The sequence below is a fragment of the Gopherus flavomarginatus genome, chromosome 2 (assembly GCF_025201925.1).
Source record: "Gopherus flavomarginatus isolate rGopFla2 chromosome 2, rGopFla2.mat.asm, whole genome shotgun sequence".
NCBI classification, from domain to species: domain Eukaryota; kingdom Metazoa; phylum Chordata; order Testudines; family Testudinidae; genus Gopherus; species Gopherus flavomarginatus.
The window spans coordinates 208222668-208244566 of NC_066618.1; the positions used below are offsets into that span (position 1 = coordinate 208222668).

General features: G+C 41.5%; 1 protein-coding gene across 1 annotated transcript in view; it reads left to right on the forward strand.

Moving 5' to 3' along the window:
* PIEZO2 (piezo type mechanosensitive ion channel component 2) overlaps positions 1–21899 on the forward strand; it is a 484884-nt gene that overhangs the window by 225877 nt on the left and 237108 nt on the right. Inside the window, exon 4 of the mRNA XM_050942210.1 lies at positions 6403–6445. Coding sequence (XP_050798167.1) covers positions 6403–6445 — 43 coding nt within the window. The remainder of the gene's footprint in view (positions 1–6402; positions 6446–21899) is intronic.

The following is a 21899-nucleotide window of genomic DNA, read 5'->3' on the forward strand; positions in this document are numbered from 1 at the left end:
AACTTCCACTGAAATAAAATGGCAAAACTGCCACTGACTGTAATGGGAGCAGATGAGTTCTTACCGAAATAACAAGCTGTCAGGATAGATATATTTTAATCTACTCACCCTAGTGCACTGTGATCTTTCATACATGGCCACAGATACTTCAGTTCCATGGACCATTGTAGCTCTGCTATTGTGGGTGTACTTCCTGGTCCCCTCTTCCATCTTATTTGGATGATGGAGTTGAGAAGTGGTAGTGGTCGTTGGAATGAGACTATCAAATTGATAATCTGCCTAGTGTGTGAATAGGCTTTAGTCTTTAAACAGAGATACCTGGAACTCCTACAAAGGCTGGCCATTAGGACAATTATAATTTTTGTTTGTTTTTCATAAGCATAGAGGGCATAAGCTAGAGTAATTTCTTTTCTTTCAGGCTGACATCATGAAGTTTGCAGCGGTATGTCAAAATATCAGACATTGCCAGCTCCTTTAGTACTATTTCTCCTTACCCCCCACCACTTTAAAGAGGAGACAAGCCTAGTGCATTTTATACTAGAATAATCAGGAAACCAAAGAAAATATGTATCTATTTCTTAACAAAAAAAAAAAAAGATTTGAATCTGTAAAAATGACGTCTTACATGTTTTGTCACTTAATAACTTCAAAGTCAGTAGCTGCACTATTCTGTTTCCTCTGAGTTGATGTGACTTCCGTGTATCCATCCATACAAAATCTGTACACAATGGTAAAACTGTACAGTCTGATTGATTTCATACAAACTGGTGGACTCTTCACTGAGGACTCCAGATAAAAAGCGGCAAGCTATATTTGGATTTGGTCTTAACTTGTATTTTCCTTCTCATCTTCTGCAAGGTATTTTAACCCCTGGTTTGCTGTGGTCAATTAGTTTAGGGCCAAATAGTGCCTGGCCCTGTCATGGGGTCACAGTTGGAGAGGCTGCAAGAAGCAATCTCCCTGTTTAAAACCTCCAAACAGGAAGAGGCACAGTTGCAGTTCCTGCATTTTCTTACAGTATGACCCACCTCCAAGGGATTGGAGAGGAGATAAGGCCATGTTTTTCATTTTATCTTCACTAGGTTGAATTCACCTTACTTTCCTATAATATTGTCTCACTAAGCAAATATGTGAGCATTGTGTGTATTTCACCATTCTTCCTGTTAAATGCAAGCAGCAATTCTTGAAGTACTTTATGCTTCATCTTTTGAAGAGTTGTAATGCTAGTATAGTTAATGTAAGCCAGAATCATAGAAACAGATGGGAGTTATTTATGGTCAGGCAATCTGGAGCACGTACCTGGAACAAAAGTCTAATTATAGGAGTACCAAATTAAGTACAACAGTTTTAGTGTTTCTGATATGAAGCTGTAAAAGAAAAGAAGTGAGGTGATTCTGAATCTTTAGGGGTGAATGCTTTCCACAACTAAGCCAGGGATTTAGGACTTGCTCCAATTCTCATTGAAGATGATAGCCAAATTCCTATTGACTATGGAAGCAGGATCAGCTTAATTCATAAAAGTGCCCTATTGTTTTTAATGGGAGTCATGTGAATTAATTTTGTTAATGCTTTGGAAGCATTTAGGACAAGTTTAAATCAAATTGTAATTTTTCTGTGTTAATAGCCTTATTCTTCAGCTTGTTGCTGCTGCTACCTCAGGGTGTTTACTTTTGGCTATTAGTGCAACTTAGAGGTTTACACTACTGAGAATGAAATAGGCAACTCTTAAAACAAAGTGTTTGAGGTCATAAACATTATAAAATGGGACTCCATAAAGAGATACATTTTAAAAAAATGCAAAATGGTCGTTTGCTTCTTGGCAGGGTTTGTTTCAGAGGAGCAGCACATAGTTCAAAGAGCACTTTACTAAGTAGCTGCATCCAAAGGAGGCTTTCAAACCAGTGGGAGCCCAGTTGCCTGGTCTCCCTCTCTCTATAAAGTGTGGCTGTGTATGTGTCGTACAATTGAATTGCATGGAGTGAAAGGTAACAGACAACCAGTACGCTACACAAGAGTGGAGGGAGCAGAAATGTTGACCAAAGACACCAAGGCTAACCCTTCTCTTACAAAAAGTGTTAAAGGATCTTGAATGTTCATGCAAAGCAGATAAATTCCCATCCAATATACGTAGTAGCACCACCACAAAGCAAAACAGGGAGCCAAAGTGACTGTAATTCCATTGTTATGTACATAATCCTGGATTTGAGGGCAAATTCAATAGTGTTGTCATAGTAGAATATATACAGGCGGGTCTCATCTTACGCGGGGATTCTGTTCCGTGGCTAGCACATAAAGCGAAAACCGCATATAGTCAAAATTATATTGAGTTGAATGATAGGTGGAATCGCCTGCACTACGGAAACAGTATTTAAATGGTTGTTTTTCTTTTTTTTTTTTGCCAACCGTGTAAAGCTGAAATTGTGCGTGTTAAATGCGCGTAAGATGCGACAGACCTGTATGTACCTCGTTCAGTCAATCTGATTGTTCACTCAGTCTTGCCCAACTCTCTGTGCAGTCCTTTGGATGCAAGCACCAAATGTGGCATGCAGACAAGAGTTAAAATGCAGTGACCAAGAAATCATAGTCTTCTTGTATGTCTTAGTGAGATAAATAGAAATGAAAATTGAACAATTATGTTAAAAAAAATCTCTATATCTTTATTGTCTATCTCCATTTGAACCTTGTGCGCCTCTGCTAGCCTAATGGTAAATATATCACTGCTTGAAAGGACCACCTCCAGGTGTTAAGTAGTCCATCCTCGGCATTCAGTCATGCCTTCATCTGAGACTGCTTGTGCTGTAGACCCAAGCCCACTTTAAACTGTGGAGACAACCAAATGTATGCGGTGTTATAGCTGTATTAGTCCCAGGATATTAGAGAGATGGAACAGATTGTTTAGCATAAGTAGTTAACACATATTTCCATGGACTGTTCAAGGTGAATGTGTTAACTACTTATGCTAAACAATCTGATCCATCTGTGTAATATCCTGGGACTAATAGCTACAACACTGCACATGTTTGGTTAACACATTCACCTTGAATAGTCCCTTGAAATGTGTGTTAATTACTTATGCTAAACAATCTGTTCCATCTTGTATTTAGCATGACACTCTGAGTAAGGCTCTGTACTACACAGCTTTTAGTGACATGGCTGTGTCGCTACAGCCGTGCCACTAAAAGCTGCACCATGCAGCTGCTGTTTGTCGGCTCTCCTGCCAACAAGGAACTTCCACCCCCAATGAGCGGCATTTATGTTGTCAACAGGAGCGCTCTCCTGCTGACAATGCACTGTTCACATTGGCGCTTGTTGCGGCAAAACATTACTTTTGTGGAGGCGGAGGTTAACACCTCTGAAAGACAAAAATTTTGTTGTTCAATTGCCAGTGTAGACATAGCCTCAGTTTCTCAGACCTGAAGAAAAGCTTTGTGTAAGCTCTGGAGATGACCAGTCATTTCACACTGATTAGTTGGTAACAACTGTCAGCCAAGAGCAGAAAGGGCATGGGATGCAGAGTCTGAGCATTGACTGCACTGTAAAAATAATTTTATTTTAAGCATTTCCAAAAATGTATATAAACGAAGTCTGCAGTTAAAGGCAGAGAAGATGAAGATCAAAAAAAGGGGATTTCCAGAAACTTTTAATGTATAGTGTTAGTGACCAAACTCTGCACCAGTCTGTATGCTTAGCTAAAATATTTGTAATATGAAATTAAAAGTCAAACTTATATTGATTTTAGGAATGTAAATTTTTTTAGGATTTTTTTTTGCAAAGATTATTTTAAAAACAGGAGATTAAATACTTAGATTTGTTCAGCAGGCCCTAGTGGCCTTACTTATATTGCTCTCTATTTAGGACAGAGGTGGGCAAACTACGGCCCACGGGCCACATCCGGCCCACGGGACTCTCCTCCCTGGCCCCGAGCTCCTGGCCTGGGAGGCTTGCTCCCGGCCTCTCCTCCACTGTTCCTCCTCCCTCGCAGCCTCAGCGCACTGGTGCAATGCTCTGGGCAGTGGGGCTACGAGCTCTTGCTGTGCAGCGCAGCTGCAGAGCCGTAGCCTGACCTGGTGCTCTGTGCTGCACAGTGGCGTGACTGACTCCATCCAGGCAGCAGGACTTGCCTGTCCTGGTGCTCTGGGGGGTGCATCTGTAGTGCTGCCAGCCACCGGTGCTCCAGGCAGCGCAGTAAGGGGGCAGGGAGCAGGGGTGGGGGGTTGGAGTTTGGGGTGGTGGTCAGGGGGTGGTGGTCAGGGGGTGGGGATGTGGTGGTGGTGGTCAGGGGGTGGTGGTCAGGGAGTTTGGGGTGGTGGTCAGGGGGTGGGGATGTGGATAGAGGTCTCGGCGGTCAGAGGGCGGGGAACGGGGGTTGAATGCTGGCGGGGTCCCTGGGCGACAGTCAGGAAGCAGAGGGTTGGATGGGGTGGCAGGGGGGTAGTCAGAGGCAGGGGTTCCGAGGGAAGTCAGGGAGAAGGAGTGGTAGGATGAGGCAGGGGTCCCAGAGGGGCAGTCAGGAATGAGAAGAGGGGTTGCATGGGGCGGCAGGGGTGGGAGGTCCAGGGGCGGTCAGGGGACAGGGAAAGGGTGGATGGGGCAAGGGTCATGGGGGAGCAGACAGGGGACAGGGAACAGAGAGGGTTGGATGGTGCAGGCAGGCCGTCAGGCAGTGAGAAGCGGAGGTGCGGGGGGTCGGATGGGGGTGGGGGCCGGACCACACCTGGCTGTTTGGGGAGGCACAGCCTCCCCTAGCCAGCCCTCCATACAATTTTGAAAACCCGATATGACCCTCAGGCCAAAAAGTGTGCTTGCCCCTGATTTAGGAGTGGGTGAAGGGAGCCCTACAAAACATAATGCCTTTACAAAACAAACTTCATTTTTTACTACATTAGTTTTAATAGGTATAATTTCCAATTTAGAAAACAAAAGTGGCACTGTAATACTTAATAGGTAACATAAATAGGGAAATAGATCATTTTGGCAGTTAACCACTTCCTTACTGGTGTATTCTGCATAGTTTAGCAGATAAAATAGAAACCACCTCAATGCCAACATTTATGTGTATAAAAACATAAACTTCATTAAAGTTAGGGTATTAAATAAGTGGCCTGATTTTTCAAAAGTGCTGAGCACTCAACAGCTCATTTTTATGTCAATTTGGAGAAATCCCTTTAACAGAATAGAAGGGGACTGATTGTAAAGAATATATGGGGATTGGTCCTGCTTTGAGCAGGGGATTGGACTAGATTACCTCCTGAGGTCCCTTCCAACCCTGACATTCTATGGTTGTATGTACTGGGATTTTTTTCCCAGTGACCGCAAAATGTCATCATGTGCTCCATGCACATTCATCAGGCAGGACTTCGATCTGCCAGTGAAAAAGATGTTCTCCATTTTTTCATAAGAGGTGGATCTGGGCTACAGAGTTCAGATTCTCCAAATATAGCTGTTTGAATCTGAACACCTTTTTTCCACCATTCCTCTATTCTCTATAGAGCAACATCCAACATAGCTTTTTCTTTTTGATTTTTCTGTTGTCCTAAACATAATTGATGGAGAGTTATCTATGATGTTGGCAAAAGTCTGGTGACAGAGTTTTAGTTAATTTGTGCTCCCTCTTTTGGATGATTGTCACTGTAGCAGCAAAACAGTATTTCAGGGTCATTCATTGACAGGAATTACTGTCTCTCTTACAGTTTCTGTAATTATATTTCCCGCAGGGCATAAAATATTGGTCCAGTTTTGAACCTTGGCTTTGTGGTTGCATCCCTTTAACTACATGGGGCTCAGTCTTGCACGATTTACAGGAGTAGTCCGATAGGAGTCAATGGTATGAAGTCAGTTGGAGTGCTCACAGGGTTAGGGATAACTCTTTTATTTATCATGCTTACAGGATTGAGTCCTTGACTTATAAAGAAGCTTTAGTGGTGTCAGTATTAGGTGTTTGCAAGATCTGCATCTGTTAAACAACCAGTAGAAAATCTTTTCACAATGTTTCTTTGTTTAAAACAAAAGACATGGTGGGATTTTAAGTTTCTGTTTAACTTTTGACAAGAATCTAAATGAATATTACCAGTAAAACTAAAAGGTGAAGTTTCAAGAGTATAGTGTGTGAATATGCTGATTTAGCAATTTCAACAGGCCACATTTGAATGTAAAGACAACTGTGGGAGTGACCAATTGCTTTGCAATGGGGAAGGGGTGATGTAAGATGACACCTTAAAACAGTCCATGTCAGTCAGTGGTAGTCTGTTCTGGCAGGTCTCCATTATGAGGTGACACCATGTAAAGGTGTTTTCAGTGGGTGAAAAAACCAAAATAAAATACAGAATCTAGCTACAGACAAGAAGTGGACGAATAAGAGAAACTAAAAATTAGAGGTTCTTTATTCAATGTTTTTTTTTCTAGGTTCTACATGGGAGAAAACATTACGACAGATCGGTTTTGAAAGGTAAGCAGTGAATTTATCTCATATGCATGTTACAGCTTAAAATACAAACAAAAAAAGAGATGCGCACACGCAGATTGGCAAAGTTATTTACGTTAATTGATCTACATTATCTGGGATGTCAAAGTTAGGGGGAGTGGTATGCAGAGTTACTGGCAGGCTCACAACTTTCATTTTTCACTATATCTGTGATGATCATTGAGCACAAGGTTCTTTTGTAAATCTGGCTCACAATAATTTCATTTGGGAGTAACATAATGTACTAGGGTTAAAGTAGGCTTCATAGAGTATTTGGTTTGAAGTCTTACCTCTGAATGAAGGTATTGCTGCTTTCCCGTATTTTTCATAAGACTTCTGAACTATGGCATATTAACTAACAAAAACGAATGAATGTGGAAAAGGAACACTATTGGCAAAGCACTATTTAACATCGGAGAAAAATCCAGAATTCAGCATTCCTGAAGTGCAAAGCCTTCTTTCAGCCAAACATAACCACAAGGTCGTCATACCAGAAACATATGTCTCTCTTGGAACTTAAACTAGGCCAGGCCTTGCTAAAGAGTAATCTGTTCTCAGGGCTGGAAATACTCAGTTCCCTATATGCTAATCTGCTTCCTGTCCATATAGAGCTTTGATCTTCTGTCTAAACCAAATATTTCTAAACTGCACAAGAGTGTGCTAGGGCAAGGCATGAGGCCACTATGAACTGGACTAGATATGTATGAGAGAAGGGCAACTTTGTCTTTTAACATTACGTGTAGGGTGCCTGGTGCCAATAACATAGATGGCCTTTTCAAAGCCAGGGTGACATTGAGGAGAGGAAAGCCTTTCCTTTTCATTGTCTTCACCTACTATCATCTTTCTAGCTGCTCTCACTTTTATTGTTGGTTAATTTAAACAACTTGCCTGTATTTAAGTTAATGGCTAGTTCATTGAACCAGAATGAAACTATCCTGCACAAGGCATACATTGGTGCCTCAGAGCTTTTCTATTACAATAAAATTTATCTTTAAATTTAAACCTCTCCCTTGATTAAAATCCTCAGACATTTATAACAATAAATGAAAGGCGGCTCTAGTCATTCTTGTCTAAAAGCATTCCACTTCACTAATTCTTCCTGAGCACATAAATTGACTGAACACTGAACCACTGTAGTATCAGCAAATGTAAGGGGTGGATCAATACTACCATTAAACAGCTTACCCTCAGGACTTCAAGGACAGTGTCCCAGAGTCATTGCCCAGATTTATTCTTAAGGCTCAGCTTTAAAAGTTATTTGGAAATAGAGACTCTGAAAGTTGTCCACACATTTCTCTACAGCTTCATGTTTCATGAAGTTTAGAAAGAACTGATAATACCCTTATTGATCTATTTTTTTAAAATAATAATTTTGAAAGCATCTTCATTATATGAATTTAATGAAATGTTGAATTTATTCCATGGTATATTTAATTATATATTATTTCAGTGGTAAGCTTACTTCTGTAAAGACTGGAGGATCTCACACAGGGCGTTTGTATTATTTTTGGCAGGGGACAATTCAGGGAAAGGATTAATTTTTATTTTAATGCCTTCAGAGTATTAACTATTTGCAGGGTATATGTTGAAACATTACATTTCTGAGAAGTTTAAAGGACTGAGGGGAAGAAGTTATAATTCTGAATCTTTGCAGCAGTAAAAGTCACCTTATGATTTGCCTTTTTAGTTTCACAGGCTATTGCTGGTTTAAAGATGTAAAGCTGCACTTAACCGCAAAGGAGCTGCTTAAGCTTCTGACAACATGGCATTGCTGAAAAATACCATAGGTCCTGGTTGAAGCAACATGATTGAATGTTCACTGAAGAAGTAACTAAGGATTCATGGCAATATATGTATTTTAGTAATTTTCAGCCCCTTGGAGAGAAATTGTCAATTTAATGCACAGAATAAATTAAAACAAAACAAACTACCACCCATCACCAAATTAAAAAAATGGGCCAAATTAATCTCTTGGGTAAATCATTTATATTATTATACCTATTATGAGTTTGGCCCAACATTTTTAACCTGCCAAAAATATTGATTGCAGTGTCCCACATTTTTAACAAGAGTTAAACAGGAAATGTGGGAGATGAGATTGTTTACCTACTAAATTATTATTAGACCATCATTCTGGCCTGCAGAAGTCTCACTTGGCCAACCAACCCTTTAAGGGAAGACAGTCTATGTAATGGTTCAATAAGACTATGAATTACTTTTTAAACTTTTAGTGCGGATTTTATGCCTCTGAAAAATTAAGAAGAGCATTGGATATGGTCTGTTTCATTTTCTTTCAGAGAGTTATCATGTCTTGAAGTTTGCTGAACTCTGTCTTCAGGCCTCAGATCTCAGTATCTTAAAATCCCATTCTTTCTAACTATATTTAAATTCAAGATTAATGGCTGCCGTTGGTTGCTTTCTAAATCCTCTTCCTGTGGGTGAATTGCTCAGAATAGAGAAATAGCTTGCTGACTGAGTTTAAAAAAAGTCTTGAGGAGCAGGGTCCTGGAAATAATTATCAAGATAGGCCACAGAATTCTCTTCCTATCTTCTTCAGACTGCTTTTTCCCATCCTCCTGTCTATGCCAGACTCCAGAAAGAGACAATTCAGCACATATTATGCCAGTGGATGGATCAGAGTTTTAGAGCTTGTTTCCATTACAGAAAAGGTCTTAAGAAATGTGCACAATTTTATTTCAGATCTTCTCAAAAGTCAGAAACGCTCAGATTTGTTTTGATCTGAAAACGATCCAGGATTTCATTCCAGGATGGATCATATCATGAAAAATTTAAAAACCTCTGTCCACTCATTTTCGTGTGGTCATTTGGCCTAATTCTTCAATTTTCTGTAATCACTTACTAGAACCTTAATTGGAATGCAGTACATTGGACTTTTTGTAATGTGGGGATTGTTCTGGTTTTAACATTACTTAAATTCTAATTATAATTCCCTTTTATTATATTCTGAGGCTTTAGTTTATAATCATTCATTATAATCATTCAGGCTTTCAGTCAAGATCATGAATTAGATCTGAAGTTCATTATTTGTGACATCTGACATTTGTAGGCAGACTGTTTTTACAGCATAAGTCTGGAACATATAAAACACATTAGTCCGTTACAGAAATTATGCATTTTCAGTTGTTAGGACTAACAGCATCGGGTGCATCTTTTCTATAGGGTTGTGCTGCTCTTCCCTCAAGTTAAATGTAATTTTATTTTTTAAAAAGGCTTTTTATTTAGCATGATATTCAGTCTGTGGTGCAGAACAGGGAAATGCTGACTCTTTCATTGCTACAGTTTTCTTTAAAGTTTATCACTTGCTGCTGTTGTTTTCCCAAATCATGCCAAAGAGGGAAAATGGTAGTTTCAACTAAAGATAAAATGTATGGCAGGCTCGAACCTGCCAGGGATTAGAAATACAAAGTGCACAGTAATATAGGTTATTTATTTTAGGTTTCTAGTGCTCATTAGAAGATGCTAGTATTTGGAAAAGATTACTATCTTATCAGTAGGTGTAGTCATGAAGAAAAGGACTTGTGGAAGACATGGAGAATCTAATAATAGTCTTCCATATATTTCATGAGATAAGAGCCTCAAAGCATTCAGTTGGAGTAGATAGTGGATTTTGGAAAATAAATCCATTCTGATCATTCCTATTGTAGGCAAGAGGCTAACATGCTCTCTTTTTTCAGCAATGCATAATTCTCACTGTAGAAGGTGGCCTTGTGAAGAATCTGAATCTGTTCGTGTAAGCCAGGAAATTAGGTGTTCTCCTAGGGCAACATTTGTATTTCAGTTACACTGATTTAATTAAATAATTTAATTGAATAATTTAATTGAAGCCAATGTATTTGGTCCTTGATGTCACATCCACATGCAGGAATTTTCTCTCTGTCAGTTCAGATGGGCATGGAAGAACAAAACAACCTCTTTCCCCCAACTCTTAAATGAGTTGAACATTTAAGCCAGTTTTGTTCAACAGAATCTCCATACTTTTTCCTGATGTTTTCAAACAATCTTCTTTGTAGGACTTTCTTGATGTTATTAACATCATCAGGTGTTCTTACAGGAAACTAGCTCATATTTTATTAAGTGATCTGTCAGAAACATACTTTGGAGGTTCAGTGTTTGTTTTTTGTAAGCAATGTCTTGGTTTTGAAGCTTTTCATTATTTAAAACAGCAGTATTCTCCCACGAGCAGTGCTTCCCAAAGAAGGCAAAGGAAGAATCAGGTACACTGCATTGTAAACAATCTTTTGATGCCTGTAGTAGCCATAGCTTGAATTGTAAATGGGAAAGTGATATGAATACAGAGAGGATAATAAGCCTTAACTGTTTGCAAGCACATCCCTCACAAGGTGTGGACTAAGCTGCAGGGCTTTGTAGATGCACTGACATTGGCACAGATAAGAGTTTGCTTTTCCCTGAATGCAGGCAGGTTTTAAGATTAATGGGGGAAGGTCAGTCCTCAGAATCATCACTTTAAGAGGGCTAGATCAGTACTTAAAGTTTGGGAAATTTGTATGGAAAGAAGAATGTAGGTCCCTTTCTTACTGTGACATCAGATTAGCTTGATTGACAAAAGGAAATGAAGGCACTGAGCATACATTTCAGGAAATTAGGCCCTGATAATATACAGGGCATGTCATCCTTACTTTGTGGTTACATAATGTTTACTCTGCAGTTGAGTATTTACATTGCTGTTGTATTTGTATCCTGCAAAACAAAGAGACACCAAGAGATCTGGTTGTCTGAGCCTTTATGTAAGCACTCCTTGTGAGTCCAACATTCTGCTTTTTAGCATGAGATAAATTAAAAATGCTGGAGCTTAAGTAAAGTAGCTTTATATCCAGGAAATGACTAGAGTTAAGAGCCTTTCAATTAAATGGAGTATATCTGGGTCTGACAGATTTAAATGAAGCTCTTATTGTTATTGATTGGGGTTTGGGTTTTTTTGAGCCATTACAAGTAAGATAATTGCAACATACTATAGTAACCGTCACCTTTATTGAAATCTATATAGACTACAACATCTGTATATTTGGATAAATTAGATGTAAAAAATGTTTCATTTTTATACCTCTGTCATAATGAGAATACGTTAAAATGTTGAGTTTATCTGTTTACGTATAATGTAACCTCTTTCTAGTCTTTTAGTGCTAATAACTAAAGGTTGCTGTATGATGAGAAAAAAACCCAAACAAATGGATAAATATGTTTGTGGATAAATAGGCTGACTTTACTCCACTGCTCTTTGAGGGGTTGTGTTGTTCATAATTTGTGAGTACTCCGATAACCACCAAATACTTGTGAAAATGTCCACAAAGCAGGAAAATATTATGAATTTTATCACAGCTTTGATCAAAAATTCATAGCAGAGGGTACAGTGCTCAATATTTGCTTGTTCAAAGATTTTTCAGTTCTCCAATCACAGAGGAGAAAAATACCACATGACTAGAGGGATCCATCACACACCACAAATAATGAAAATCAAATAGCTGAAACAAATAATTTCCAAAGAACAGATAGGCTGAAAATAGTTTGGCAAAATATTTCTGAATAATTAATACCTTTTAAGGTAATCATTGATTCGTAGATACTTTGTCAACAGAGAAAAAGGATGAATTCACAAGAACTATTATAGGTTCTTAGATTTTACTGCCAGAAGGGATTGGTATAATCATCTAGTGTGGCTACCTGTGTATCATAGCCCATAAAACCTCAACAAGTAATTACTGCATCAAACACATAACTTCTGTTTTAGCTATAGTGTATTGTTCAGAAAGACATCTAGTTTTGATTTGAAGACTCCTGGAGATGGAGAATTCACCACATCTGTACGTAAATTGTTCTAATGCTTGATTACCCTCGTGTTTAAAAAATTGCACTTTGTATCTAGTGTGAATTTGTCTAATTTCACCTTCCAATTACTGGATCTCAAATGCTGATAAATTAAAGAGCTATCTACTGTTAGGAGCTGTCTACTGTCAGTTACTTTTAGGCCATGATCGAGTCACCTCTTAACCTTCTTTTGGATAAAACTAAATATATTGTGCCCACCACAACCGTATACAGTGTATCCTTTGTCCCGCAGGACAGAAGGAAAGAAGTCATTACCCCTAAAAGGACTCCATTGGCAATGGGTGGAAGGGAAGGTTTTAGGGCTGCCAACTTTCTAATAGCACAAAGCTGAACACCCTAGCCCTGCCCCTTCCCTGAGGCCCTTCCCCACCCCCGCTCACTGCATTTCCCCCTACCTCGGTGGCTCACGCTCCCTCACTCACATTCACTGGGCTGGGGCAGGGAGTTTGGGTGTGGGAGGGGGAGAGGACTGGGGTGGGGCTGAGGATGAGGGGTTTGAGGTGCAGGAGGGGGCTGCAGTTAAGGCAGGAGGGTTGGGGTGCTGGACAGAGTACAGACTCTGGACTGGGGATGTGGGCTCTGGGTTTGGGCCATGGATGAGGGGTTTGGGGTGTGAGAAGGGGCTCTGGGCTGGGACAGGGGGTTGGGGTGGCGGGGTGAGGGCTCCGGCTGAGGGTGCATGCTCTGGGGTGGGGCTGGGGATGAGGGATTTGGGGTGCAGAAGGAGGTTCCCAGTTTGTAGGGAGCTTAGGGCTGGGGCAACCGGTTGGGGCCGGGGTTGGGGCATGGGCTTACCTCTGGCGGTTCTCAGTCAGCGGTGCAGTTGGGGCTAAGGCAGGCTCCCTGGCACCGTGCTGCATCCTGGAAGTGGCCAGCAGGTTTGACTCGTAGGTGGGGGAACCAGGAGGCTTTGCATGCTGCTCTCAGCTGCAGGCACTGCCAAATTCCCTTTTCCCCAGCTCCCATTGGCTGCGGTTCCTGGCCAGTGGGAGTGTGGAGCTGGTGCTTGGTACAGTGGCAGCGCACTGAGCCCCCTGCCTAGGAGCTGGACCTGCTCGCTGCTTTCGGGGCTGTCATAAACAGATAGCTAAGGGTTAATGTCTCTTTCACCTGAAGCACCTGACCAGAGGACCAATCAGGAAACCGGATTTTTTCAACTTTGGGTGGAGGGAATTGAGTGTCTTTTGTCTTTTGTCTGCCTGCCTGCTTTCTCTGAGCTTTGGAGAAGTAGTTCTACTTTCTAGTCTTCTGTTTCTAAGTGTAAGGACAAAGAGATCAGATAGTAAGTTCTATGGTTTCTTTTCTTTGGTATTTGCATGAATATAAGTGCTGGAGTGCTTTGATTTGTATTCTTTTTGAATAAGGCTGTTTATTCAATATTCTTTTAAGCAATTGACCCTGTGTTGTATCATCTAAATACAGAGAGAACATTTGTATGTATTTTTCTTTCTTTTTATATAAAGCTTTCTTTTAAGACCTGTTGGAGTTTTTCTTTACTCAGGGAAATTGAGTCTGTACTCACCAGGGAATTGGTGGGAGGAAGAAATCGGGGAGATCTGTGTGTTGGATTGCTAGCCTGATTTTGCATTCCCTCTGGGGGAATAGGAAAGTATTTTTTGTTTCCAGGATTGGGAACAGAGAGGGGGAGTCTCTCTGTGTAGTTTCACAGAGCTTGTGTCTGTGTATCTCTCCAGGAGCACCTGGAGGGGGGAAGGGAAAAAGGATTATTTCCCTTTGTGGTGAGACTCAAGGGATTTGGGTCTTGGGGTCCCAGGGAAGGTTTTTCAGGGGGACCAGAGTGCCCCAAAACACTCTAATTTTTTGGGTGGTGGCAGCAGGTACCAGGTCCAAGCTGGTAACTAAGCTTGGAGGTTTTCATGCTAACCCCCATATTTTGGACGCTAAGGTCCAAATCTGGGACTAAGGTTATGATAGGGGCGCAGCATGGTGCCAGGACAGGTAGAGACTAACCTACCTTAGACTTGCAGCACCGCCGACTGGACTTTTAACGGCCCAGTCAACCCTAGAAGGTTTACTTGAATGGGGCAAGGAGGAACAGGAAGTGGCCTGACCAGGTGGGGGAGGCACTATCCTTACAGGTGACCAGAGAGGGGAAGGAAGAAGGTATTTATACCCCAGGGAGTTCCGGAGAAGTCCTCTCACCTGGGACTGGGCTGGCAACTGTCTCCACTTCTAGGCAGATTACAGCAACAGCTCCAAATGCCTGCATGTGCTCACTGCAGCAGTGCAGTGGAATCAGGAGGGAGAACGGGAATCTCCCCTCCCACATGCAAGTATAGTTAGCAAGGGAGAGGGTGTAGGGCTTGGGTACCAAACATGTGGAAGGAGGGAAACTCCCCCCACCTCAGGCAGTAAGGGGAGGTGTAGAGCCAGAGCCCCAGAGGCACAGGAGGAAGGGAAACCCCGTCAAGCTCTCATCAGTTGTGGATCAACAGCAGCTACTGTGTGGAGGCAGTGGAGGAGCCTGGCGTGATTACACATGGTCACAGGGATCCACCTGTTGTATATGGTATAGGGGGCCCCTAGGAGCCTCAGGGTATCCAGCAGAGTCCTTGCAAGGATGGATCAGAATCACCCCAGGATCACAAGAGAAAGAACGGAAAGCAGCAGCAGTGGGAGACAGTGACAAGACCCTAAGAAGCGTGGAAGTTTTCCCCCGGCAGAGATTTTTTTTCTTGGCTAGGGTAGGGCAAATGAAGTTCACTGCTGGGCCTTGGTGATTGGGCAGCTCTGAGTCGGCATGAGTGGAGGAGTGCTCTACAGGGAGTAAGGGAATGGGTCAAGGAGGGACATGCTCTGGTATCAGTTGATGCCCCTTGTACACCATTTGGCACAGGAGCAGGCATTGCATGTGGCAGTTTTTCACCTGCGTGTGAACAATTGGGGGTCAACTTGATAATTTGAGCTAAGAGGGATTTGGGGCAGATGCAGGATTTTTTTCTCCAGAGTGACAACTGTTTGGTCTGAAATGTTGGAGTGGAGGTTATGACAGGTATCATGAAGCCTCTGGGGATTTGTAAGGCCAGGGGGTATGTGAGGTGGATAAATTCATATGTGACCAAGGAAGATTGTTAATTACGCACCTGCACATGTCTTCTGGTTGGGTAGCTGACTGATTCAGTGATACACCTCTGGCAGGGGCGCAGATATATTTTTGTCCCTGTCAAGGCTGATCCCCTACTCTGGCTGAGTGCAGAAGGTGGGGGCCAGCAAGGACTCTAAAAATTAATACTGGCCCTTCCAGGCTTGTATTAAACTCCCGAGGTTATAGCTTCTCTCTGACTTGGATGGGTAGATGCTGCCTCCACCAAAATGCAAAAAACCTTTTGAACTTGGGAATTCCTCCCTGTGGGATACCTCAAGCCCTTTCAAATCTCCCCCCCTTCCAGGGAAGAGCTGAAAAAGAAAACAAAGGAAATCAGCTGTTGCCAGCAGCTAATTAAACAACATGTGCACAAACCTCTTAGGACACAAAAACCTAGTCCTGTTCTTAAAGGTAAATTTTATTAAAAACAAAAAGAAAGAAAATATATCTGGAACTTAGGCTATTGCTAGAATTAAAAAGAGCAAACATAATAATTAAGCATCAAGAATGGTTTTCTTGAGGTCCAGCTTAATGGTTACAAGCAAAACAAAAGCATTTGGAGGTTAGCACAGAGAAGTCCACAAGCCATAAAGAAATAAAAGAGAGAAACCTTGTTGCATCTTCCTAGACATTTCCTGATCCATTTACATATCTGGGGTTTCAAATGAGTAGTTTCTAGGTATGATTTAATGATTTTTCCTACCTGGCTTAAAGCTTCTTACAGCATTGCTGCTCTGTCTCCCCTCTCCGGGAGAACAGCCACAGACAGACAAAAGGGGAGTCTTGTTTCAATTTTGAAAAGTTCTAGCCTTCCCATTGGCTCTTTTGGCCAGGTGCCCACTCACTTCCTTTAACCTGTGCATGCAGTTAGACTTTTTAACCCTTTACAGGTTAAGCAAGTAGAGAACAGCTAGCAAGAGGGATTTTATAGCTAACTGTCTGGCTGGGTGTCCTATCACAGTCCCATATTAAGGAAGGAATTAGTAAGTATCTGAGAACCTGGTGGGTGCATCGGGAGAGGCAGCCAAGGTAATTGCTGATACCTTCTTGTTGCAGATGTCCAGTGCGGGTACTCGTTAGAGAAGCAATATGGTCATCAGAAAAAATTGACTGGAAGGGAGTTTAGAGGAAAGCATCCCTTAAGGAGTCTAGGGAAAGGCATTCAGGAATGCTAACAATGGGACACAATCATTCCGGGGTACAAAATATATCGGAAAGACAGAACAGGTCGTGCGGGGTGGGAGTGGCACTATATGTGAAAGAAAATGTATATTCAAATGAAGTAAAAATCTTAAGCGAATCCACATGTTCCAAAGAATTGCTATGGATAGAAATTTCATGCTCTAATAAAAATATAGCATTAGGGATCTATTATCGACCACCTGACCAGGACAGTAATAGTGATGATGAAATGCTAAGGGAAATCAGAGAGGCTATTAAAATTAAGAACCCAATAATAGTGGGGGATTTCAATTATCCCCATATTGACTGGAAACATTTCACTTCAGGATGAAATGCAGAGATAAAATTGCTCGATACTTTAAATGACTGCTTCATGGAGCAGCTGGTATGGGAACCCACAAGGGGAGAGGCAACTCTAGATTTAATCCTGAGTGGAGCGCAGGAGCCGGTCCAAGAGATAACTATAGCAGAACCGCTTGGAAATAGTGACCATAATACAATAGCATTCAACATCCCTGTGGGGGGAAAAACACCTCAACAGCCCAACACTGTGGCATTTAATTTCAAAAGAGGGAACTATACAAAAATGAGTGGGTTAGTTAAACAAAAGTTAAAAGGTACACTGACTAAAGTGAAATCTCTGCAAGTTGCATGGGTGCTTTTTAAAGACACCATAATAGAGACACAACTTCAATGTATACCCCAAATTAAGAAACACAGTAAAAGAACTAAAAAAGAGCCACCGTGGCTTAACAACCATGTAAAAGAAGCAGTGAGAGATAAAAAGACTTCCTTTAAAAAGTGGAAGTCAAATCCTAGTGAGGCAAATAGAAAGGAGCACAAATACTGCCAGCTTAAGTGCAAGAGTGTAATAAGAAAATCCAAAGAGGACTTTGAAGAACGGCTAGCCAAAAACTCCAAAGGTAATAACAAAATGTTTTTTAAGTACATCAGAAGCAGGAAGCCTGCTAAACAACCAGTGGGGCCCCTTGACAATCGAGATACAAAAGGATCGCTTAAAGACGATAAAGTCATTGCGGAGAAACTAAATGGGTTCTTTGCTTCCGTCTTCACGGTTGAGGATGTTAGGGAGATTCCCAAACTTGAGCCAGCTTTTGTAGATGAGAAATCTGAGGATCTGTCACAGATTGAAGTGTCACTAGAGGAGGTTTTGGAATTAATTGATAAACTCAACATTAACAAGTCACCAGGACCAGATAGCATTCACCCAAGAGTTCTGAAAGAACTCAAATGTGAAGTTGCGTAACTATTAACTAAGGTTTGTAACCTGTCCTTTAAATCGGCTTTGGTACCCAATGACTGGAAGTTAGCTAATGTAATGCCAATATTTAAAAAGGGCTGTAGAGGTGATCCCGGCAATTACAGACTGGTAAGTCTAACGTCGGTATTGGGCAAATTAGTTGAAACAATAGTTAAGAATAAAATTGTCAAGACACATAGAAAAACATAAACTGTTGAGCAATAGTCAGCATGGTTTCTGTAAAGGGAAATCGTGTCTTACTAATCTATTAGAGTTCTTTGAAGGGGTCAACAAACATGTGGACAAGGGGGATCCAGTGGACATAGTGTACTTAGATTTCCAGAAAGCCTTTGACAAGGTTCCTCACCAAAGGCTCTTAGGTAAATTAAGCTGTCATGGGATAAAAGGGAAGGTCCTTTCATGGACTGAGAACTGGTTAAAAGACAGGGAACAAAGGGTAGGAATAAATGGTAAATTCTCAGAATGGAGAGGGGTAACTAGTGGTGTTCCCCAAGGGTCAGTCCTAGGACCAATTCTATTCAATTTATTCATAAATGATGTGGAGAAAGGGGTAAACAGTGAGGTGGCAAAGTTTACAGATGATACTAAACTACTCAAGATAGTTAAGACCAAAGCAGATTGTGAAGAACTTCAAAAAGATCTCACAAAACGAAGTGACTGGGCAACAAAATGGCAAATGAAGTTAATGCGGATAAATGTAAAGTAATGCTTATTGGAAAAAATAACTCCAACTATACATACAATATGATGGGTGCTAATTTAGCTACAACGAGTCAGGAAAAAGATCTTGGTGTCATCGTGGATAGTTCTCTGAAGATGTCCACGCAGTGAGCAGAGGCAGTCAAAAAAGCAAACAGGATGTTAGGAATCATTAAAAAAGGGATAGAGAATAAGAATGAGAATATATTATTGCCCTTATATAAATCCATGCTACTCCTACATCTCGAATACTGTGTACAGATGTGGTCTCCTCACCTCAAAAAAGATATTCTAGCACTAGAAAAGGTTCAGAAAAGGCAACTAAAAAGATTAGGGGTTTGGAGAGGGTCCCATATGAGGAAAGATTAAAGAGGCTAGGCCTCTTCAGCTTGGAAAACAGGAAACTAAGGGGGGATATGATAGAGGTATATAAAATCATGAGTGATGTGGAGAAAGTGGATAAGGAAAAGTTATTTACTTATTCCCATAATACAAGAACTAGGGGTCACCAAATGAAATTAATAGGTAGCAGGTTTAAAACAAATAAAAGGAAGAAGTTCTTCACACAGCGCACAGTCAACTTGTGGAACTCCTTACCTGAGGAGGTTGTGAAGGCTGGGACTATAACAATGTTTGAAAGCGAACTGGGTAAATTCATGGTGGCTAAGTCCATAAATAGCTATTAGCCAGGAAGGGTAAGGAATGATGTCCCTAGCCTCTGTTCATCAGAGGATGGAGATGGATAGCAGGAGAGAGATCACTTGATCATTGCCTGTTAGGTTCACTCCCTCTGGGGCACTTGGCATTGGCCACTGTCGGTAGACAGATACTGGGCTAGATGGACCTTTGGTCTGACCCGGTACGGCCGTTCTTATGTTCTTATGAACATGTGGTACAGTGGAGACCCAATCCCCCTCCTTCATATGAGAGAGGGGTGGTGGTATCCAAACAACGAGATGGCTGGGACCAGGTTGGAAAGGGGGAGAGCTGATGCCACCCCCAAACAGAGGGAAATGATTAATGATGACTAAGGCTGCGATTCTGTCACAGAGGTCAAAGACGTTACAGATTCTGTGACTTTCCGTGACTTCTGCAGAGGCCGGTGCAGCTGGCCCTGAGGCCTCCTAAGCAGCTTGGGCCACTACGCCCCTTTCCTCCAGCAGCAGCAGGAGTTTGGATGTGGGAGGGGGCTAGGGCTGGGGGTTGAGGTGCAGAAGGGGTTAAGGGCTCTGGGCTGCACTTACCTTGGGGGGGGGCCCAGAAGCGGTGACGTGTTCCCAGCCAATGGAAGTTGTGGAGCCAGAGCTGGAGGCAGAGACAGCGCATGGAGCTAGGGATTGAGAGAGGGACTGTCCTCACTTCCAGGGAGCCATGAGAAGCCAGGTAGGGAGCCTGCCAACCCCACCACCACCAGCACCAGCGGGGGTCCCGGGCCGCATGCTGCCATCCGCTTCCCACGGTGCCCGCTGAACCGTCCCCCCTACCCCAGCACCTGCGGCCTTCCCCCCTCCCCAGTTTTAGTCAGGGGTATATAGTACAAGTCATGGACAGGTCATGGGCCATGAACTTTTGTTTACTGCCCGTGACCTATCCGTGACTTTTACTAAAAATATCCATGACTAAAATATAGCTTTAATGATGACCTGCACTGTACAACTTATTGCCAGATACTCTGAGATATTTTAGGTTAATAAAGCTGTGGCCTAATTAAATCACATCCATTGCTTCCTGCCTTTCTTTTGTCATGGCTGGACAATGAGCCTCTTTAAGTCTCTCACTATAAAGAAGGCAATCCAGACTTCGAATCATTCTTGTAACTCTTTTCTGAACCCTCTCCCATTTCCAATGAATAATTCAACTCCCACTACAACTAGCAATATTCTTCCCTCCTCCTTTTCCCTTGTTCCCATGGTTTCTTTCTCATGTGTAATGATTTACATTAAGATTCCATAAAACTGGTTTAAGATCAATTTAATCAAGGATATTATATGTTAAATAAATACCAGCTATTTTTTAAAAAACAAACGTTTTTGAAGAAGAAAAGATTTGTGATTAATATGAATGGCAACTTCATGAATTCACTTTTCATAATAAATTGATATTTCAGTAACACAGAGAAAAGACCTTTTTGGTTTGAATACCGGTTTCTCATTAAAAATATATTGGTCTGTCAATAGCTATGTAATGTACACACATTGTGAACAAGGCTATTATTCACAAGTTAATGTTTACATAATCAGCTATTACTATATGGACATGCAACATTTTGTATTAATCCTAACTCAAATGTGTGTTTGGAAATCATAATTCAAGCAGGTCCTTCTGTCAAGGTTCCTTCCCCACTCTGAACTTTAGGGTACAGATGTGGGGACCTGCATGGACACTTCTAAGCTTAATTACCAGCTTAGATCTGGTATCACTGCCACCACCCCCAAGCACTACTTTTCTTTTCTGAGTAGCCTTGAGAGACTTCACCAATTTCCTGGTGAACACAGATCCAAACCCCTTGGATCTTAAAACAAGGAGAAATTAACCGTCCCCCCTCCTTTCTCCCACCAACTCCTGGTGGATCCAGATCCAACCCTGTTGGATTTAAACACAAGGAAAAAATCAATCAGGTATTTAAAAAAAAAAGGCTTTTAATTAAAGAAAAGAAAGGTAAAAGAAAATCCTCTGGGAGAGATTAGCATACCAGCTACTCTCTCAGACAACAGATTCAAAACACAGAGGATGTTCCCCTGGGCAAAAATCTTAATACACACAAGAATACCCAAATTTGATAATTTTCCTTAATGGTACCAAGACAAATTACAAAGAAAATAAACATAAACCTGTTTATCCCTTTCTAAAACTTACTACTCTGATAAGAGGCTGGTTCCTTGATCTTTTTCACTCTGGCTGAAACTGAGACTATAAACAAAGGAAAACTTCCCTCTTTCCTTTTGAAACATTTTGTTCCCCCATTGGTTCCTCTGGTCAGGTGTCAGCTAGGCTAGGTGAACTTCTTAACCCTTTACAGGTAAAAGAAGCATTAACCCTTAACTATCTGTTTATGATACCTTCTGTCATATTTGCATCTCAGTCTTACTGCTTGTTCTGTTGTTCCCAATCCTGCATTCACCTAAAACGAACAGAATAATGTATTTGTTGACAGTCCTGTAAACCAAGTGAGAAAATGTTGGCTCTGCCATGCCCCTTTGTGGGAAATTCTGAGGGCTTAAGTGGGGCTTAAGGGATACTTAGGCCCTGTGCTGCCCCTATGCAGAGGGATGCATTTACCCCTTGTGTGTAGAACACACTGACTT